At 41.5% G+C, this 19,163-nt stretch overlaps 1 protein-coding gene across 5 annotated transcripts in view; it reads left to right on the top strand.

The window, feature by feature from the left end:
* Positions 1-19,163, top strand: part of ADD3 (adducin 3) — a 45,574-nt gene that overhangs the window by 7,299 nt on the left and 19,112 nt on the right. For 2 of the 5 annotated variants that reach the window (XM_026069895.1, XM_026069894.1), the window contains exon 1: positions 16,724-16,864. Coding sequence is in view for 1 of the 5 variants with exons in the window: in XM_026069892.1 (XP_025925677.1) it covers positions 9,444-9,638 (195 nt within the window). In the remaining 4 variants the exon portion in view is untranslated. Of the gene's footprint in view, positions 1-9,414; positions 9,639-16,723; positions 16,866-16,894; positions 16,914-19,163 lie in introns of those variants that run through there. The other 3 variants (XM_026069892.1, XM_026069893.1, XM_026069896.1) reach the window with 3 other exon arrangements.

Raw genomic sequence — 19,163 nt, 5'->3', positions numbered from 1 at the left:
GGTTTTTCATTAGAAAAGTCCCCGACATCTCTGAAACGAGATGAAGTTCCAAATACAAGCCTTCCCCCCCCCCCAACCCCACCTGTGATCTGTCCTGTCCCTCTTTGCTGATGGTTTTTTTAAACCTCATTCAGTTTGCGCAATGGAAATAGCCCCGATCAGGAGAACCAAAACCTGAAAGTATTTCAGTGCTACAGTGTGTTTGATGCCCAGGATTTGTCATAATCCTTAACACCAGACAGAGGAAAGGAGTTATTCCTGTTGCAAGGTGATGTTGGTTTATGTCTGTATTTCTGGTTTTAAAATAACTCTGAAACGCACATTTGGGGTTAAAGCTCCCGGACGTTATTTTGAGGATCCCCCACACCCACTCCGATTTAAGTAAGGGCAAACACAAGTAATCCAATTTTTTGCTCTGTAAGTGTGACTTATTTGCATCCCTGTTGACACTAACGCTTGAGAGTATCGCTTAGCGTGGCGAATGGAATAACACGAGGCATTAATATCCACTAAGTACCGAGATCCCTGTCAGATTCTTTGAAATACATAAATATTTGATAATAGTATTTATGACTGCTGTTGCAAGCATGCAAACTGTTTCGACATGGGTGGGTGAATGCTGTCGCCTGTACAGAAGGGGGGGGGCTAACAAGCCGGGGTGCGCTGCCGGGGTCCGGCGGCACGTCTGGGTCGCGCCGAGGCAGGCGGAGGCTTTGCAGAGCAGGCTGCTGTGCCGGGACCCCGGCGCGTCCCCCTGCTTAGAAGTACAGTTCAAAGGTGATCGTCATAGGTACGTTCTCAACGTACTTTAACAAGGCTCTACACATGGATGAATATTTCATTCTTCATAAGACCTAGACTTCAAGGTGGCATCAGGAAGGTGCCAGTGCTTTTATTTTGATATGGTTTTGCTGAGAGAAACTTATTTCCAGAGAAGACCTGACTGAATTCTTGCAGATCGAGTGCTTCTGCTACCTGTGAGCTGACTGAAGGTGGGAGCAAAAAAAACGCTACACCCAAAATAGTCGTCCTGCTGCCAGCTTATCTGTGTGAACCCTTGTGCATTCTGTTCCCTTCTCTTTATAGAAGTCCTAAGCGTTGTAATGGCATATAGTTTGGGAAGGCTTACAACTTGATTAGCAGAAAATTTATAGCAATGCATGCTAATGTATTCATTATCAAATTCTTTTGAATGGCAGCGGGTGGGAGGATGTTTTCTCCTGAGCAGATAGCCAAGCCTACAGTAGATTGATTTTTTTTTTTTTTAACCATGGAGCTAACTGGGAAAGAGCACAAAAATGTAAAAGGAAAAAAAATTAACTTAATTTTCCTTTTGTTGTCATTCAGCCTATCTGTGCTTTGTATGAGAGCAGCTTTTTGCATGTGACATAGTGATTTTCTTTTTTTTGCCTAGCAGCTCCTCCTTACCTTTCTGCTGCGCTGAAGACGCTCTTCCAGGGCAGCAGTCTTGCCATTGTACAGAAACAAGTTATTTCAGCTCAGTGTTTAGGTATCTTTGGTCTCTTATCTTGTATTTGGAATTTTAATTTAATACTACTGTAGAAAAACAACTTAAACCAAGAGAAACTTCAGCGCTAATCATAGAGTTCATGTTCACTATGCAGTAAAATTACTCCAAGTTTGGTAGAACAGAAGGTGAAAGAAAAACAGGAAGAGTGGGTATAAGGTAGGACTGTCACTTTTTTTCAGTTCTGGTAAGTACAAAAGCTGTTTGCAGTTTAACAAATGATTTAGTTAATCATTCTGATGTTTTTACTCTAATGAGATGATTTTTTTAAATTGCCTTGAAAATAGCTCATGTCCACAGACTTCACGCAATTTCCAGTCACCATGTGTATGTAAGCAGAGATGACAAAACTATCAGGCACTCCAAAATGCAGTTCAGTGTATTCTCAAAATATAACTTACCTTTAATTTAAAACTGTTTTTCTGGTAGATGTACCAGCTGCACATGAAAAAGAGAAATATTACTGCCAAAAAGAGTGTAATATCTGTGGGTGACTGACCTCCTTCTGTTTAAGCAAAGTTTTTGCAACACAGTTTATTGTGCCTCTTTAAAATTATAAATTAATAGTTTATCTTAAAATTGACTTCCGTCATACTGTTATGGGTAAATGCTGTGTTAAAAAACTGAGGTGTTAAGCAGTAAGAAAGCAAATGTACCATGAGTAAGCAACACATGACATGAATCCTCCTTTCCCCTTTTTGGCATTTTGGTGCTTTCTCCCATTTTTCACAGTGCTGTCGTTCCTTTGCCTGCATGCCCCAGGAATTCATCCGTGCGCTTCAGTTCATCCTCAAACTTCAAAATTCCTCTTTCTTTCTTCCTCATAAGCACTTAGCTTGTGGAGCTGAGTTTGTTCCAGCTTAAACGTTTTGCATAAAGAACAGGATAATCTGAAATTAGAGTGTTCTTATTGTCTATACAGTCTTAGCAATTTGCTAGTCAAAACAAGAAAACAGCGTTTCATGAACTGAAGCAGGGAAGTCCCTGCGCTGCGGATTGCTAGGGAGTCCTGCAGCGTGCCAGGGGAAGGCGCGCTCCGTGCCTGCCCCGTTGCGTAGCCGTTCCTCGGCCCGAGCTGAAGTGCAGTCCTAGACAGGACGGACCGTTGATCTGAACTAGACAGCTAGTTCTTTTATTTTTGTTTTCTATCACCCTATCACCCAGACAAGGATGACTGGGTAACTTGCTCATCAAGGGTTGTCTCTGCTGTTAAAAACTGTCATGGAACAGTGAAAAAATACCAAATTGTAAAGTATGAAAATAGTTTGGGTCTATGTGGGTTAAGTACACAAATCCATTTTTGAGACTTAACACATGCAAGTGGCATTTGTGGCCATGTGGTAGAGCATATTGTGTAAATCAAGCCGTGATTCTAGGCTTTATTTATTTTGCTGGTTGTGCTGCAAAATGCTGGAAGGCTGGCCTGCAAATGTGAGGGTGCAGACGGTGCCTGCTGCAAGCTCGCGCTGCTGCCGAGGGCCCAGGGACGGATGCATTGTAAGGAGCCTTCCTGAACAAAGCAGATACTTCACAGCCTCAGTTAAAAGATTATGTCCTCAATCAAAGATACAATCCTCGTATTTTTGATGGCTGTCGGCAACCCAGTGTCTTACCTTGCTTTTTAATGGTGGAAGAGTAGTTGGCTGTGGTTCAGTTTCAGTTTGCACCGAGTAAAGTGTGAGTTGAACGGCTTGAATTGTTTATGTTGATTTTAATATTGCACTATATAGTTGTGAAAAAGTAATGCTTTGGATTTAATGCAGCAACACAAAAACAAGATTCAAATACACTCAAGTTCTTATTTCTTAGGAAAGATGTGTATACTGTCACCCCATAGCCTCTTTAATGCAGTGTCTGAAAGAAGATGACTGTTGAATTAGCTTACTTTGCTTAAAAGCAGAAGGACTTAAATATGCAGCACTGGATTAGAATATTTGGTTTGTAACCAGTTTGGGCTGCAGTATGACAAAGTGTCTGTGCCGGCAGCGCTGCTGAAAGCAGCAGCCTTGGACACCCCCGTATCGTCTCCTCCTTTGTTTCCGAACAAGCGTTTGGGTAACCGTGGGGGGAACTGGCTGCGCAACTGATACAGCTGAAAATTAAAGCCATTAAAAAAAAAAAAAACATAAACTCGGTGAAAGATTAGTTTCTCCTACCCATTTTTTTTTTTTTTTTTTTTTTTTTTTTTTTTTTTTTTTTTTTTTTTTTGAGGTAAATTCTACCTTGTGTCAGCTTAGGCGTATACTTTTATACTTTCAGTATATGTTTGTGTATTGACACATTGTTAGAATCATGCTGTATTAGCAAAATAAGCTAATAAACAAATGGTACCCATCTAGTGTAGCATATGTGTTTTCAGTTCCACAAATTATTTTTGGAAAATGCTAATGTATGAAGCCTACATCTTGCTCATCCTACCAGTGTGTAAGGTGGGACTGATGAGCAAAACCCAGACTTGTTAGAACATAACAAGTTCTGTCAACTCGTTATCAGATATTTATCATATTTGATGTCATGACCAGGAGAATAAAAAATTGAATTGAATTTTGATGTGTTTATCCAAATAATTTTTTTTTGCCCCAGAACAGATTTGATTACTCATAGGAGAGAGGCTTGAAGGTTGACTTCCTAATCCAGCTGATAATGATGGTGACTCTAGTCTCAGGCCGGGCTGTCCTGCGTATTTCCCTGTCCTTCATAAGCATTTGCTCAGGATCCTTAAGCGCGTGTCCTTCCGCCCGGCCTCGGTGCTGCCTTACGCAGCCGATAGCGTGGGACAGAGGCAGAGCTTTGGCTCAGGCTGGAACCTGCCCGCTTCACGGTGGGGCTGGAAGCAAGATCAAGAAACATCCAGTTTGCTTTCAGCAGTTCTCCTGGCAGATGAGATACCGGGGAGGAGGGAAGAAAGAGCAGGCTGTTCCTTGAAATCAAGCAGGCGAGAAATAGCGAGAGCAGAATAACACAGTGTGCTCCTTAAAGGCAGTGCTCAGGCGCAGTCTCATCCAACGGAGCGCTCAGACCTGAGAATTCGTTATACCAGTTAATTATGCAGTGCACGCACTGTTGCTTTACAATGTCAAAAACTCAAGCAGAGGGGATTGTACTGCATAGAGAAAATAGAGGTATCTGAAACCAGCCATAAAAACAGCATAAAAGGTAGATTAACGACTGGTTGCTAGGTGATCAAATGATTTGGTCCATTCTCTGTTGCTCCTGTTTTTCCTCTTATGCTGGTTTTTATATGTGTGTGTGTGTGTGTGTGTGTGTGTGTGTGTGTTATATAATATGTAATATATATTATATATATGTTATATGTATTTGTTTTATATATATTCTGTATATTGTGATGGACAAATGCATCAAGTCGGTGCTTTCTGGAGTGTTCTTTGGCAAGATAAATTTTTCTTGCATTTGGTCTTTTTTTTTTTCCTTCAGTACTTCTTCTTTCTCTGACTTTGTGATTGTTATTGAGCTGCTTCTGTGATTTGATATTGAAAACAGTTATTCCAACAAAAGCAGCAAAGCGCGTTACTTAGAATTTACAAAATGTCAGATGAGGATGCTCAAGGCTTAATCTTGCAGCCTGAAATGAACAGTTTCAAGTCATCTGAATTAATTAGAATCTTTCATTAAATAAAACTTCTTTTTAAGTAGAGAGATACGTATCTTTAGAAAAGCAAAACCCTCGGCTTTTTCTCTTTAGCCCAGTTGCAGGTGCAAAATATGAAACAGAATATGGTGAGCTGTAAGGGCATCAGAGGGAGGGAGCGAGCGAGCGACCTGTTTCTTTAGTAGCAGTACGAGTGCCCAGTTCCCTGTGCCTCCGGAGGGCAAAACTGAGCCCAGGGAAGCGGGGAGAGATTAACCAGGAGCTCTGTAACCAGAGCCCTCATTCACGCTGCTTTGTTACGCAGAGACCTAAAAGGATTTTCAGCAGAGATGCAGACCTCTGTATAAAAAATATTAAGCATGATGACTTGATTTTCTTAGTTACTTTTGTAGACACCCCCACTTCCCCATGCAAGTAATTGAGCCACAAGTGGGAAAAGTGCTGCTCTGTATACTTTGAATCTTTTATGGACATGACAGCTTATACGTGTTTGACCAAAATGTGGGCAAACCTGTGTCTCAGCTGAGCAGGAGTGATGGATCTCACCAGGATGGGATGAGATTCTTTGTGTGTATGGGGGGGATCATCATCTTTTGTGTGTGTGTGTGTGTGTTTATCCTTTCTGACCAGTCTAGATTTAGTGCCTAGTTGCTGTAGGCACATCTAGTCTCTCATTCATTTCCTTTTCTTCCCATCTGTGTCAGTCTTTGTAATCCATACACCTCCGTGATCTGAACACCCTGAACAGTGTAGCGTGCAGGAGAGACATTAACTAGCACCGCTCAGGAGGCTGGTAGCTCACTTTCTGTAATTCTGGAACCTCAGTGGAAGGCACAGAAGCCAAAAGTAGCCTTGCAGCAAAGTCAATTTTCTTCCAGGCAACAGAATTAAAAGGAAAATAAAAAAGAAAGAAAAAGAAAAAAAGTGAGAGAATCCTCTGTTGCAGTTAATAGATTTTGATATGGGTTTACTGCAAGTACCTTGCTTCGATGTTATTACTAGTCCTATGCTGAGAAGGCACCACAGATTTTCAGATCCCCAGAAGCTTGGCACATTTTTTAACAAAAGTCCCATTTTTTTAAATCTGTGCAAGACCAAAATAATAAAAGAATGGCTGGGTTTTTCTGAAAATTTTCCAAAGGAACAGTAGGGGGTATACAAGAGTCAGCCTGGGTCCAACAGAGTGGGCACTGAACCAGATCTAACAAGAACGACTGGACCCAATACCCGTATTACCTTCACTAACTGAGGTTTTTTGTGGTACAAGGACTTTAATGTTGTAATCTTAATGGCTAGAGGTAACAAATTAGTCTGAAAGGAAGGAGGAAAAAATAAAGCCCAAAGCAATTAAGAAACTATCTCCTGAGGATTTTAAGTATTGCCAGCCACATATTTGTGTCTCTTTGCAGATGAATGGGCCTTTCTGTCACTGTAAGAATGTATTGTAAAGTAACAGACTTGAACTAATTATGTCCCGTAAACTTAAAAAAAAAAAATTGTTTTTTGAAGTCCAGACATGCATGTAGTTGGTCCAACCAAACAAGTGTCACTCAGGGTAAATGGGATTCAGGAGCATTTTTGGAAAAAACAGTTGGATAATGTAACTCCTGGGAAGAAAAAGTAACCAAGAGTAGGCGTTACAATTCACTGCTGCTTCAAACTGGGTTCTTGCTAGCTACATTTATAGGGTAACCTCAGTTACTCCCAGGTGTCGTGGTTCTCACTGAGATGGAGATGGTTGTCTCTGGCTGAGAGGTCTGGTGTGAAGCTCTTCTTTCCTTGAAGCGTTTAGAGGGGGAGCCTGTTGTGGTCTGCTGTGTTCTCATGATGCTTTCTTTCCTTTGGTTTCTCAAGCCTGCCATTTATGGTGGGGGGACCTGTAATACATGGTGATATTCATAAAGGTATCTCTTCTTGTAGCCTGAACAGAGGGAAATTAAGCTGTGATCATGTCTGTGAGCTGTCCCAAGAGGTCTGTCCTTCTGCTGCAATGATCTTAACTGTAAAAGACGATGGTTAATTCTTCAGCAAAACCTTAGGTCCTTTTATACCTCCACTTGCTGTATGTTGCCCTAAGCTGCAACCTGAATGAGAAGGCGTTAAATAGTCTGTAGTAAGAAAAGATCCTGCCTTGAAATAATTTTTTTGCAAAATTGCCACTTCCTTGAAGCAAGCTGTGGCCCCTTGCCTTCTTCCCAGCATCCCGGCATCAGTCCTGCTCAGGAGGCTTCCTGTTGATCCGTCAACAAACACGGAGTGAGCTCAGGCTGCACCAGAGCAGCGAATGCAAAACGCCCCTGTGTTTCCACAACCTCCATAACGAAGTCGTCAGAGTTCATGGACCTCGTATCCAGGATGTGGGTTCTACATCGCAGAATGTGATTTATTTCATCCAGCGTACCAGATAAGCTCCGGGAAGCTCGGTGGGTGAAACCAGATAACATTGCATACCAGCATGAGCTCCCTCAAAAAAATAAAAAATAAAATAAAATAAGTTAGTAAAGGACGAAAGCAATTACAACTTTTAGTGATTGTTTTGAGAAGGATGTTAGCTGTCTTTCATCTCAGCCCTAAATTTAATGATAATCTACAATATACAAGAAAATCATGGAAATGGCTTTCTTATGCCTTATCTGCTAACACTTCCCCTGCTGTGGAGGTGGTATCTTTCTTGTTTTCTGGCTGGGGTTTCATATTTGGTGCAGTGCTGCAATCCCTCATGTCTTCCATCCTCACGTTGTCCCTTGCCGCGTGCCAGCAAAGCTGTCTGTGCAGCAGCGTGGGAAACGGAGCTGGCAGCAAACGCGTTCGCCTCCTCTCGCCGCCCGGTTCCTCGCGTGGCCGCGCGGCGGCGGGTGCCCCGCGAGCGCTGGGAGGGCTCCTCGGAGGCGAGACGAAGGCTGGGGTTGCCAGAGCTGGCTTCAGCGGGGCTCTCACCAAACGTTTGAGCTGGAAAAAATGTGAGGTTATCGCTGGAGGAGACGAGACGGCCTCCTCACAGCTCGCGGTTGGCAGCAAATCCCACGCAGCAGTTGCGCTGGCACGCACGAGGAGTGGGTGAACTGTGGCACGGAGCAAGAGCGCTGTGAGCCAGCGACTGAAGGAAGGATGATGTCAAACCACGTTCTTTAATACCTCTTGGCAACGTGTGTGCGTTAGTGTTTGGCTTTTTTCCCTCTGGAGATGTGAATTATTTGCATACTAAATAATTTTGCAAGTAAATATTTTCATGTTAAATATATTATTGGATATAGATATTTGCATGTTAAAATATATTTTTATAATATGCTACCTTTTCCTACAAATCTTGGTTTTCTTTGTTCCTCAAACCTGAGAAAACTTTCCTCTTTGCTAATTTGAAGAATGATGTGCTTGAGTTTGTTGTTTCTGATCCTGATTTTTTTTGTATGAAAATTCAATGTCTGTTTTTCTGCTTTTGATCCAGTTTTGTTTGTGTTTACAAATGCTGATCAGTTTTTTAAATGAGGTTTTAAGTGTAGCTTTCTACCAAGACATGACTGTTTTTCCTAATGTGATTACATGAGCTTCAGTGAGAATCTTTTCTTGCCGTTACAAGAGAAGAAAAGCTAAAACTGTAATATTTTCAGTGGGTATGAAGCTGCAGTTCTGTGCAACTAATCATATGACCTTCTCTGCTAATTCCTTAACAGTTTTTCTTAGCGTCTTCTCAAAGCTGAGGCACCATCTGGCGGTCTGTTGAGATCTGCTGGCAGTCTTCAGGCGACCCAGAGTTTAATCCTCAAACTGAAGTTACGAGATGGTTTAGAAATGCTGTAACTGAGGAACGTCTTAGTTCAAGTTGGGAGACGAGCTCTGAGTGGATATTAAACAGAGGCCCCATCTTCTAAGGGGGGTTGTTGAAGTAAAGCATGTCAGCAAGTAGAACTATATAAAAGCCACGGGGGGCTTGATGAATGTAATGTGAAAAGTTTGTCATAAAACTTCTTATGGACGTTTTGAACGTCACTTTTTAATTGTGTGCTGCTGTTATTCTATTTGAACTTGAGTAGATGGTTATGAAAAGTCAGAGAGACTTTTCTCAAGATTTAAAATTCAGTAATGATTTTTGCATACTTTTTTAGGATTTTCCCATATTTTTCTATTTATGAGAATTATTCACTTGTTCTGCTTCATTTTAGACATTATTCTGCAGAGCTGAGAAGAACATTATTTGTGTCCAGACTTGGAAGTTATATTCAATGTCTTGTTTTTATTTGCTATTCATTCTTCCTTCCTTCCCCCTTACTGTTTTCAGGTGAAGAAGATAACCTGCAGTGTTGAAGCATGAGTACTGATGCCAGCCAGGTGGTGATCACCACCCCCCCCACCGCCACTATGCCCCATAAGGAGAGGTACTTTGATCGCATCAATGAAAATGACCCGGAGTATATCCGCGAGAGAAACATGTCTCCTGATCTGAGACAAGACTTCAACATGATGGAGCAAAGGAAGAGGGTCACTCAGATCCTGCAAAGCCCTGTGAGTAGGGTTAAGGGGGGAATGAGAACTGGAGAGGTTATTTTTTGAGGTTCCTGATTAACCTTTCGAGGTTGTTTGGGGGGGGGGGGGTTGTTTGTTTGTTTTGTTTTTAAGCTGCATCATAGCTAGCTGGAATAACTCGGGACAGTGGAACATCTTGTAAGAACAGTCATTAAACAGCTTTCCAACATTTTGTTTGCACAGTTGTTGTCTGTGAACAAACAGCCTTGCTGCTTTTATGGTTTTATGCTTCATTACAGTACTACAAAAAGAACTGGCTACTGCAGGGCGCCTAATTAAAGCTTAGGAGCAGGGAAGGGAGCAAAAGAGTCACTGGTCAAATATGAACAAATTAGGACAGACGTTACATGGAGTTCTGCTTCTGATTTTGAATATTAACTTATTGTTTGAGTCCAGGAATGCATTGATTACTGTTTTTAATCAGACTAAGCTTGTTTAAAAGCTAAGCTACGTGTACTTATCATGTACTTGGGGGTGATCGTACCCAGACTTTGCCATGTTAGCACTCATCTACTGGTTGTGTAAATTCAGTGCTTGCGTAGGCTATGTATAAGACTATTAAATCTATTGAAAGTCCTCAAATTAGTTTTAATTTATGTATTCTTTGGGGTTAACCTGATGAATGCATTGAAAAAACCACTGTTGCCTGAGAATTTTTGAAGCCATCAGGAGTGAGTGAGGACGGGGTGGGAATGAACCATTGCAGGTGGCAGTGGGGGTAATGCAGATGATGAGGACAACGTGGCTTGGAAGGAGTTAAGCAGCTTCGTGTAGGAGCCTTCTCTGCTCAGTTCTTCTAAAAGTTGGGGTGCTTCTTGTGTAATTATTTTGAAGCTTTTCCATATGTAATGAGATTGCAAACAGCTGTTAGTAATCACTCTATTATAGTCATCCATGAATAATAGGATTGTTTGCTAAAGTGTTGTCGTGGAGTGCCTCTTGGGTCTGTGCGCTGCTCCGAGTATAATGTGAACCTGTTGACTAAGGAATTTATTACATTCAAGTCAGTTCGTGCAAGTTTCGTTTTGCAGCCAACCTCTTTATAATAAAGGAAATATGGAGGTATCGTATAATGCATTAATCATGATAATTTTATGTTAAATAACTCCAGTCGTATTTTAGAACGGAGTCTGCACCTTCCTGTTAAAATACTTAAACTCTAAGTGGTCAGACCTCTCAGCAAAGACTCTAGTCTTTAGCCTGTTTAAGCACAAAATAAAAATAAATTACACGGATCCTGTTTGCGTACGTAGTGTTCTTGGGTCCTTCTGATGGAAGTACTAAATCTGATAGGCGTAACGATCTCCTTAGCGTTTGGGAGAGAAGATTGTTTGCCAAGTCTGCCAGATGTAATAAATGTCTCTTTGCAAGTCTCTCTCTTTTTTAAAGATGCAGTGTCAGCACGTAGGTTGAAGGAGGGGGTGAGCAGGTACTACCCCGGCGTCTAGCTAACTGTTTTAACAGAAAATGGGACAAAGAGTTGTTGGGCTGTTGTTAGGATCCTGCTGCAAGAGCAGCTGAGCCCAGCATTTTTTAGAAAGGGGCTGTTTGGAGCTGCCAATACGTTACAAGTTCTTGTTTTGCAAGAGAACAGTTGTCCAGATAAGCCAGGGGCCTTGAGGCTGCTGAGCCTGCAGCCGCTGCCAAGAAGAAAATGGGAGTTGTGGGACCTGAACGCGTGATGATCAGGCCCAAAGAGGCGTTTGACCTACTGATTTCTGTCATCCAATACTTCCTCTTATTGATCATCTCTTCCGTTAAAGTAGAAAATTTAGAGGAATCCTGCTATGATTTCTTATCTGAGGAAATAAAGCATTTTTAATGTTATCTCTATGTATATGACCGAGTGTCCCTCAGACAAACAGATTTGGGGATAGAGGCTACGTTACTTCCTCCAGCATCCAGCTGCTGCAGTGTGACATAGTGTTCTTGAGGCAGGACTGAAGGTGATTTATCTGGTCTCCTCCAGAATATATTACTTGTCACAAAAGTACCAGAAAACTTTTGTCTCGTTACCAGTCTGCCTAACACAGGTTCAGGATTGAATCCAATTATGTTGTGGGTAATGTTTTGTTCTATAGCTGTGGAATTATATTATATTAAAAGTTTTCATAGAGTCTTGTTGCTTCTCTGGTTTATTCCAGTCCACAAGTAGTAAATAGTTGGAAGGTGTCCTGGAAGAGGAGGAGGAGGGGTTATCAGATATACTTTAAAGAAGAGCTTGTTATTCACTGATAAATCTTCACCTGATCTTACATTTTGATGTATGCATTCAGATTGCAGAAACAGTCGTTGACTCATCTTCTGGCAAGTATTAGTAAATATGAAGTGTATATAGCAAGGATAATAATCTTCCTTTCTTAAAAATATACAAGCATGTATGAACTCAAGATGGGATTGTTTGAACATGCACTTTCTCTGAGCATAGAATTATGGTATAAAATTGAAGGGTAAATCACTGCAAGATGCTAGGAAATTTGATTACTTCACATTTCATCTATGATATTAAAATTTGGTTTCCTTCAAGTAAGAAAATTTAAGTTTTTTAGCAAGAAAATAAATTAGAGAATATATTTCAGGAACCACTGTAGATTTTGTGCAATGCATGTTATTCTAAGGGCTACAGCCCTGACCAGAAGTCCTCAGACATTGAGCTACTATATCTCTCCGATGTGTGACTTGATGTGTGTATTTTATGTGCCATCTTACTACTCTTCTCTGATGTGCAATTTTCCTTTCTTAAATTGAGTAATTGAAAAGCTACTGAAAAGCCATTCCCATTACCTCTAATGTTTGCTAATGTCTTAGAGCCTGTTCATAATAGGTATTATACAAAATATAGGAGTCTTGTCAGGACATTTTGTGGGCAGTGATTACATTATCAGTGAATGCTCAAGCATGTTCGCTTAGTACTGCATATAACCCATGAATACCTGAAGGCCTGGAGAATCTTTTAGGACTCAAATGCATGTTTGCTTATCTTTTGAAAGGTGAAAAGAAATTAAGTTCAGCTAGGTCAGAGTAGCCTGGTAGCATCCAGAAGTACTGCCGACCAATTTTTACAGTCAAACCATTTAAATTTATTTCGATAACGTCTGCAAGTTCAGAAGGTTCAGGTAATGCATTGTTATTTTTAAAGGAAAATCGTTGCATTTATGCAATAGGCTAATTTTATTGCTTTGCATTGGATGTGAGACGCTTCGTCTGTAGGATATCCAAAACGTGAAAAGAATTTTTAGATTTTTTCCAACTTAACTCTGAAATTAAAAACACTTTTGTGTCTTTTTTTATGCTAAGCAATCATATACTGCTTGTTATGGAGAGTAACTGCATCTTTCAGTGAGTAAACGTTTATTTGCTGTATAATCAAAACCATAATTTAAAGTTATGGTATGCAAGCCCTCCTGGCCTTCATTTCCTTCTGGCATTTTTCTGGTGTTTTTCTCAAAGGAAAAAAAAAAAAAGGCAATGCTTGTCTAGGTATCACATGTAAAGCAGTCATTTTATCATAACGAAGCTGCATGAAAACACAAGTTTGGACATACGAAAAGTGAGTTTTCCCCCCTGTGGTTCATAACTTGGGTACGTTTTTCGTGATCCCAGAATGTGCAGCTCTGAGACAAGATTAGCCTCCCACCTCCCTTCCTGCTTTTCCCTGCAAAACAGCAGGTCCTGCTCCAAAGCGGAGAGTTATTAGGGCCTCTCAGTTAAATCTTAAGGACTTTCTTTTTTCTTTATTTTTACATAAGCAATAAAAATATTTTTCCCTATTGCTATTTTTAAAAGTAGCTACGCTTCCAAGACAACATTCACTGTGTGGCCGGCATTCAGCAAAGGAAACGGCAGCCCTCCCCGCCCGGCAGAGCTGCCGGGGAAGGTGCGAGGTGTCGTAGCGGGCCGGCAGCATCGCCCTTCTGCTTGTCGTTACGGGAGAGTCTGCGAAACATCTGCTGTTCTCGTGCTCGGCGACCGGTTCAGTGCCAAGCCTAGAGCTCCAGGCCTGGGTACGCCGACACGCAGACACCAAAACCGTCAGGTAGCCTTCGTTGTTCCAGCTATTGCGTTTAGGTGACCGGGGGCTTTTGCTAACAGGACTGCAGGTATAACCTAAAAGGAATTAGGATCACTGCTTAAACTGTATAAACATGTATAGTATCCAGTTCACATTGCTGTATTTGAAGAAGAGCTACAGGTCAGAATGGAAACAGGAGAGGGTGCATGCATCCCTTTATTTAACATATACTCTTATTTAGGATACACTGTTGTATGAGATGTATTTCGTTATTTTACCAGTTTTAAGAAAAAGATGGAGTGGTCAAATAATGTACAAGGTGGTGAGTTGAACAGTCGAAATACGGAAACGTAGAAATGCCCTGTTATTGGAATTTAAATGCCTGGTTTATGGTTTGGATTTATCAGTGAAAGTTTCCTGTGGTCTGTCAAGGCACATCGGCCAATGTGCACTTGCCTTTTTTGTAGATGAAATGCGCAGTTATTTGGGGCTGCTTTGGTTTTACTCTGGGCAGGAGGCTTGCTTGCAGGATCTCGTGGTGCTTTGCTTTAACTTTATGTTGGGTGTAGAGAGCATTCACCAATGCATTGGAGCTATGAAGGGCGTTCAGTGTGGTTCTGCTCCAGTGCTGCCATTACATAACCACATTAATTCAGTTTGAGCCATCAGTCAATTTTCTTACTCGTATATACTGAGGTTAAAACAAATTTCTCTTGTACCGGTCGTCTTTCCTCTCTTATGCATGTACGTGCACCCCAGCCTCCTGCACAGGCTGGTCTTGCCCCAGAAAGTGGGGAAATAACAACCCTACGTAGCAACTGCTCAACTCGGAGGGATTCGCTTGCAGGATACAGATAGATTTTTCTCTTCAAAAACAAAGCAAACAAACAAACAAAAAAACATGCTTAAGTTTTTTGGGTTTTGGTGGGTTTTTTTGGCTATGTTATTTTCAAACCATCAGGACAGAGATGAAGGACATACTTTGATTTCATCCTTTGCAGTTGTCTAGCTTGCTTTATTTTGCATCGAGTGAACATGCAGTATTTTCACAATACCACTCCCTTTTGGGGCAGTTTATTTTTGTAAAATGTCAAAGTCCTTTCAGTTGCTTATGTGTGTCAGCATCTACTACTTCTTCTCCATAGGCTCAAAAGCCTTTCAAATCCTTGAGGAGCGTTACCCCTCGCTGGTAGTCTTTGCTCTAGGCTCGCAATCCTTTATGTCCCCTGGGGACCTTCTCACGGGACAGGACTTTCCTGATTGCAGCACCCTTGTCTGACTTCAGTCTTTTCCCATATCTTTCTGGCTCTCTACTGGGGAATTTCGGAGGGCTGTCACCTGCCTTTCTCCCGTCAAAATGGGTTCTTAATCGCACGCTTTCATCGCACAACATCGGGCAGCATTTCACTCGCCAGGGGAGATGTGCTGCGCTGGGCCCGTCATCGAAGGCAAGGCACAAAGTGTGCCGTGAAGACCCCTTTGACCTGTGACGATATCCTGCTGGGCGCCGGGGAGCCTCGGTTCCCTGGGAAGCTGAAAATTTTAAATGACTGGAAATTTGTACTCAGGTTAATGCTGTATTTATTTCATTAGATATAAATTCCTGACAGATTCCAGATGGAATTTTTCACATCCATATTTCTAATCTTCCTGCCGATTGTTGGCTTGGTTGGGTTTTGTCTGTTCTTTTGGGGAGGGAGAGGGTTGTGAGTGCGCTTTTTGTTGTTTTGGAGGTCTGTCTTTTTGTTTGAGGGATTTTTTTATTTTTTTTTAAGTGTCCGCAAATCTTGTCATAAATTTGGCGTAATCTGAGCGCTGTTAACACACAATGTTCTTTAGATCATTCAAATCATCAAACGTAATGAAATCCTTCCTCCTTTGCCTGGCATTTTTACTAGATCATATCTGTATGGACCTATACCTATTTTAAGTTATTAATTATAAATAGCACTCTGATCTGAATTAATTCTGTAGGAAAGTGATAGGGACATGTAAAATAAAATTACCATTTTGCTTTCATTCACTGGTTTTGTAAATTCTGTCAGATAAAGGAATCAAGTGGGTCTGGCGAGAGAGCAAGAAGGGTCTCCATTGCAGTAGAAGTAATGAATGGCAATTAAAAGGAATATAGCTATATTCATTTTCAAGTCATCTTTTTTTCTGACATTCTTCTCAGACAGATGTTATTAAATAATCCTTTGGTTTAATACCAGTTCTTAACAATGCCTGGAAAATCCTGGTAAGTAGTGACCGATGACACTACCTTCATCCCTGTCCAGTGCCCTTCCTGTCTGATGAAAAAATATGTATATTTAGAACCGCCTTTGAAGGCTTTGCCTGTTTTCTATCCTGATGCATTGCTACCATATGTGCATTTACTGAAAATCAATTAGTCGTGAACATGCAAGATCCCTGACAAGCTGAAATTTGATTTGATCTGGTATTTTAAGTTTTGCATATTTAAAAATTGGTAGTTATATTCTATCCAGTAAGATGTGTAGTGTCACTTCACTCAGCAAAATAATACGGCCGAGGGCCTTAGACTCCCTGTTTGCAGGCAGTAATTGCCGTAGCAGTTTCTCAGAGGTTTTAGTGACGGCAATTTCAGTGCTGGGTGTGTTGAACGCTGGCTTTCAAAAGGAGTTTTATATTTCAGTTTTGCTTTAATCACAGAGTATATCTAGATTGCCTGTCATAGTAGTAAACATGCTAATTCAGCTTCTGGAAGAAAACTAGCTTGTACTGGGTTAGAGAAACAGGAAAAACTGGCCCACGCTGAGCTCTGGTGTGGGGACTAGTTTGTTGCTCCCGAGTCGCTCGCCTAGACCTGGCTCAGGCGTCCACGCGCCTCACTGCAGCCTTCTCTGTAGGCGTTATGGTAGCTTCATCCAGTTCCCGGCACTTGCTCCTGAGCCCACGTCTTTCTGCCTTAACACCGAAGCCATGTTTTTTCTTAGAGTTTCTTATCTTTTCCTTGCAAGCCTTGACTCCCTGGCGGTTTTTTTGTGGCCAGCTCCACCCTTTTCCACTTCGGGCACCGGCTGTTTGCGTATAAACTGGCGTCTTGGGGCAGGCTGCCGGGAAGCCGCGCGCCGGCTGCTGCGGCGAAGGTCTCTGGTCTCTCTGCGGGCAGCTGCGCTTAAAGCACAAGAGTTAAAATTAACAGCTCTTCTTCCCTGAGAACAGAATACCAGTTAAGTTTTGAAACTTTTCCTTAATAGTAACGATTTGGAAGAGAGAGAGTGAGTATGAATGTGGGGCTGTGTGCGCGCACACGTGCGTATAGATATATATAAAGAGATGCTGGGCTATACTCTTTTTTAAGAAATTTTATTAAATATATAGACTCTGATCAAAAATGGACAAAAATGAAAAATTATACAGGGCTTTACTGCATTATTTTGTATCTTTTAAGCTAATACCAGTGCTGTTGTTAAGTTTAGGGACCTCATGTGTGTCTTCTAGTTACTTTCATATAATTAGTCCTGATGTGAACACGTGCATTCTTCTCTTAAGTTTGCTGTGGTTTGATGTATTTGCAGATGACCTGTATGCCATTCTGTTTTCTCTATTTATGGGAGGGTCTTTTCATTTTGTTTCTACTTCTGTTGAGTAGATGAGTACTACAGGTAGAAATCAATCATCAAAAAACAAGAAACCGCATAGAAAGATGGTCTAAAAACTTAAAAGCCTGCACAGTGTCCTCGGAGAACTGTCTGCCAAGATGAACAGACTAATGCTCAAAATTTCTGATGTAATATCTATAGCAGAGAACAATAATATGTTATAGGTTATTCTAGCTAGATACTTACTCTAGTTTGTCTGCCTTTGGTTAAAAAAAATACCTGTTGTCAACTAATACCTGCAAATGTTTGCTTTGATTTCTAAAAGCCCTGATTTTTGCACTGTCAGTTTACACTTAATAAATTATCTTTCCCAAAACATAAGTAAATGATTAAGAATTCAGGCTTGTAACTTCACTGTTAAGTTTCAGAGACCCCTTTCAGGTGCAAGTTAAAAAATTTTTGCAACTAAACTGCTTGTTAATGTGCTTAAATTGTGTATCTGGAAGATGATTGCATACATTTCTGGAGAAGTAATTTCATGATGTTAGAAATTTTATGATGTTGAGCTAATCATACAACTGACGACTTCATCAAGGAAAGCCGTCTCTGTTCTGCAGGCTATATAATGCCGCGTAAGGCTATCCAAGCTGGTATGAAAGAGCTGGCTTGAGTTTTAGAAGGAATGAAACTCGTGCAGTACCAAATCCATCCGACTAAATGACCCACTCTGTGAAGGCCACCGTGTGAAAGTCAAGCTGATGTGTCCCCACGGGTGCTGCAGCCACTTCTAGGAGCGTAGCCCACAGCTCTGTAGTGCAGGCTGTAGTTATTTTTTTTCATGTGAGTTGCGGGAAGATTTCTTTCTCCATACATAGTTCTGGAGCAGCATTCATAAAGCTGATCATCTTGTCTTAAGCTTTGCTTTACCTCCTTTCAAACAGCTGTGATGGACCCAGTTCTCATATCAAGGCGTGTTTTCTGTGCAAGCGTTTGGCGGGGTGCTTGGAGCACTGTTCCCGTGCAAGCAGCGACGGAGCTGCGGCGCGGGCTGGGCAGGTGTCTCGCTTAAAGCCAAAGAGCGGTTGTACAAACAGAGGGAACAATTCTCAGTTCTGCACGAGTGGTTGTCCAGGCCACGGATTTACCGTACCACCGGCGCAGACGTACTCAGATTGGTTGAGCCCCGAAGTATTACAGCTGTATTCACAAGCAGCGTGATCAGCCGTGAAGAGATGTCGGTCAGGGTCACTTCTCATGTTGGGGTTCAGACCTCCACAGTAAAAATCACTGCTCTCACTGTAACTTATTATGCCTAAAATTTTAGTGTTTTAAAAAAAACCCACGCGCATGTACCTGTAGAAATGACTTAAAGCCCAGAGCTGAAACTTTCTTTTTATTGAGCATACAGCTGAATAACATATTTTTTCATTCATCTGACAGCACAGTTTGTTTTCCTTATTCAGCATTTTCTTGTCAAGTACTAGATCTTAAATTATTAGTGGCCTTTCCACTTGAAAAATATCTGCCTTGTGCTGGAGCAGAGTGGTTGTGCTCTTTTTGAAAATGTGCGTCTTGAGCATGACTTTTACTGGGTCACTTGTGGGCAGTTGCAAGGTAATGTCCCATGGCTTCCATCATAGCCTTGTGAATTAAAGCAAAACCAGACCACCTGGGCTCCAGGCTGCAGTTAGGTTTTTTCAGAAGCAGTTTCTTGCTGCTGAGTGGGTCACATACCAAAATTGGAGCCCTACTCAGTAGTGATTTTACAGAGCCAGTGAGAAAAAAGTTGTGAAGCTCCAATAAACGCCGTTCATGTGATGGCTAACATGTAAGGTAAATTGTTCTCCAGAAGAATGTGGTGCCGTTCATCTGAGCCGGTGGGGCGTTATCAGCTACGGAGCAAGGCTCTGTTTGCACGTGTGGAAT

The sequence above is a fragment of the Apteryx rowi genome, unplaced genomic scaffold (assembly GCF_003343035.1).
Source record: "Apteryx rowi isolate R43461 unplaced genomic scaffold, aptRow1 scaffold_3, whole genome shotgun sequence".
Classification (NCBI taxonomy): domain Eukaryota; kingdom Metazoa; phylum Chordata; class Aves; order Apterygiformes; family Apterygidae; genus Apteryx; species Apteryx rowi.
This window is presented reverse-complemented; position numbering and strand designations above follow the sequence as displayed.